The 3,079-nt window shown below is 31.9% G+C and overlaps 2 protein-coding genes across 2 annotated transcripts in view; both read right to left on the bottom strand.

The window, feature by feature from the left end:
- The window catches only part of LOC105624962 (solute carrier family 2, facilitated glucose transporter member 5-like), a 19,467-nt gene extending 18,772 nt beyond the window's left edge, over positions 1 to 695 (bottom strand). The window contains exon 1 of the mRNA XM_012206305.1: positions 680 to 695. Coding sequence (XP_012061695.1) covers positions 680 to 695 — 16 coding nt within the window. The remainder of the gene's footprint in view (positions 1 to 679) is intronic.
- A 102-nt stretch (positions 696 to 797) lies between these two features.
- LOC105624963 (probable chitinase 3) overlaps positions 798 to 3,079 on the bottom strand; it is a 17,923-nt gene continuing 15,641 nt past the window's right edge. The window contains exon 22 of the mRNA XM_012206306.1: positions 798 to 950. Coding sequence (XP_012061696.1) covers positions 798 to 950 — 153 coding nt within the window. The remainder of the gene's footprint in view (positions 951 to 3,079) is intronic.

Genomic DNA, 3,079 nt, shown 5'->3' on the forward strand with positions numbered 1-3,079 from the left:
GTGTGTGTGTGTGTGTGTGTGTGTGTGTGTGTGTGTGTGTGTGTGTGTGTGTGTGTGTGTGTGTGTGTGTGTGTGTGTGTGTGTGTGTGTGTGTGTGTGTGTGTGTGTGTGTGTGTGTGTGTGTGTGTGTGTGTGTGTGTGTGTGTGTGTATGTGTATATGTATGATTCTTAAACGAGTTCCCATGTAAAAATAGCAACGGAAATCGCGTGACAACAAAACGCGAAGTACTTACCATCTGACCAACATCATTTCAAATCGAATCTATATCTTTTTCTTTTTTTTTATAAATAAAGTTATTCATCGCGAAATTGATTCCTGTAGCGCAGTTAATTATGCAAATTCTGACTGCTGTGTTATTTTGTAGACTCTGCATTGTCGCGAGCTGTTCATTCTAAGTAGAAACTAAGTAGAAACTTTGATTTCCCGATTTTAATAAAAAAAAAATCTCATAATTTTAATATAAAAAAATATAAGAATGATTAATGTTATAAATTTATATTAAATATATATTAAATATTAATATTAATTTATATTATAAATTTCGATTTGAAACACATACTTAATCAATTTGCAGCAGCCTCGGAATGTCCTCAAAAAATTTTTCGGAGGACTCCCGATTCTTCACACGATTTCATTTAATTCCTTACTAATTTTTTATTTTACACCTCAAGACATACCTTGATTCTCATCCATTGTGTCTTTCATATTGTTCGGCACGTAACAAAATTCAGAGATTTTCAAGAGCGTACACAAACTGCACAGTATCAACCGACGCCAACGTGGACTGCAGTTTGACTAATCGTCACTGCGCGGTTCTTTCCGCGTCTTTTGATTGTCACGGCCGCGTATACTGGCTAACGATATAGCGATCGGACAGCCAATACCGTTGTCCACCAATCCCGTTTGATTTAGACAACGCGCATAGAGAGGTAACGTGCACGCATAGATCTGTATAGAAATATAGAAATATAGACGTGCGTGTATAGAAACATAATTGTCCATTATCTAAGCTTTATGTCTGAAATGTAATTGACCAATTGGCAATTAATTATAGTCGATTATTCTTCTCATATTCGACTGTGATTAGTCAATTTCTTACTTCAAACTTTAAGCTTAAGTAATGGTTTATTGTAAAAAACTTAATATCCAAAACGAAATGCAGAAGTAACGTTGTATTTTACTGTCAAATCACTTTTGAAAAACTCAAGACGTCGCAATACAAAAAGCATAAAATTAAAATAAAATTCCTATGTCTCATTACTCAACTCGCAGTGATAATTATGTGTTATATTTAATTGATGCAACGTTTATGTATGACAAAAAATGATTATTCCTCTATTACCTTGTAAATTAATTGCATATCAAGTTCTATTTTCACGATTTAATTACCTATACGTATTAGTAGAAGATTAATTTTATCTTGAAGATTCAGAAAGTGACTAAATTGATGCGATAAAACTTGAGATAACATTAAAAAAAAAATTATTTAACTTTTTTTCTATTCCTTTATCTTTACTGTGAAATATTCCGCACATTTCTGAATGCGATCTTAGAATTCAGATGTAAGAAACAGCTTAGTTTTCATTCGGAACTCATTAAGATAATTTACATAGCAATCGCGATCTGTCATAAATCTGTCAAGCCTTTATAGAAAATATTCACGTAATTTGTATGGAAATGCAGCATCATAATTGGAAATGATCGCGGATATCTTGCAATTTCCTCATTTACGATTAATATACTATTAAAATTTTTAAATATTTTTTAATATTACATATTAAAATTTTTTCGCGATAAGCGAACCATAATTCGATTCATCACGCAGATTCTCTAGCAAATTTTAAATGCAAATTTGTTCAATTTTTCTACTTTTTCGTTTGATTCAGCTTCATGATTTTCGGATATTATATAACCAATTTAAATTAAGTTAAATTAAAAATAATGCAGTGTTTATGTTTTGCTTCACACTTTTTTTTTGTCATTTACTTCAGTTATATATGTATAACTCTTTGGACATTGTGAGTTCAATCTACGTGTGTATAAATCGTATTCATATTGATGCGTGATTTATTGATTCAGTGCAGATGTGTTTAAAACAGTAGTCACATACAATTTGTCTTTCTTTAGTCGATCTTCATTATTCCGCGAGGAGTCACTTTATCCATATTCTTGATAAATGCACGATTATGGCAGAATCATAATTACAATCTTAATTACAAAACACTTATGCTAACACGAGAATTTTAATCTTCGCAGGTGACGTAAAAATGTATACGGAAGGGGATGATTTTCGAGATGCATAATACGATCGTATCTTTCGCATTTTCTCCTTTCTCTTTTCTTCTCATTATCATTTACGTCATCTGGAAAAGTATCGCAATTTATCGTCCCGCTATTAAAGCACTCTCATATGCCTTATAACATATTAACGTAATACATAATATCTTATCGCGAGAGAAATTTTTACTGAAACATCGCGCGAGTTTATTGCAAAACTGATGAAAAATGTCCATGTTATTTCAGCTAACCACTGAATTAATTCGCATTTGCTTTATCCATGTATAATAGTAATGGAAAACAGAATGGCACACACATACAATGGATACAATAGAGTCTAACATCAGCGTATCACCTGTGTTACGATAACATATGAAAAAGGTCTTTATAAAAAAAATGCTCGATAAGGACCATGTATATACACTAGAGTCAGTATTGAAAATCTTTAATTTATGTTATTTATAGAATTTCAGCACTGGCAGTGTATATCAGAACATGGCAAAGATTACATTCGAGAGGAATGTTCATGGCCGGTATTCATGCGCTACATTTTTACAAAAAGTGTTTGTTATAAAGTGTTTGTTATAAATGCGATTTTTTGTTCGTATTGAGCAATTTGTACAACTTTTAATGCTATACTTAGTATTAATTCTTTATTCGGCAGAAGAATCTAAGAGATGTATTCGCGATTAAAGGCGCACAACATATAAAAATAGCGCAAAAATCTTCGCGTGTATGCCCGCGCTTTTCAAACTAATTGTAAGAAAAGACTCAACTAATACTCACAAGATTGTATAATA

The sequence above is a fragment of the Atta cephalotes genome (assembly GCF_000143395.1).
Source record: "Atta cephalotes unplaced genomic scaffold scaffold00097, whole genome shotgun sequence".
Lineage (NCBI taxonomy): Eukaryota > Metazoa > Arthropoda > Insecta > Hymenoptera > Formicidae > Atta > Atta cephalotes.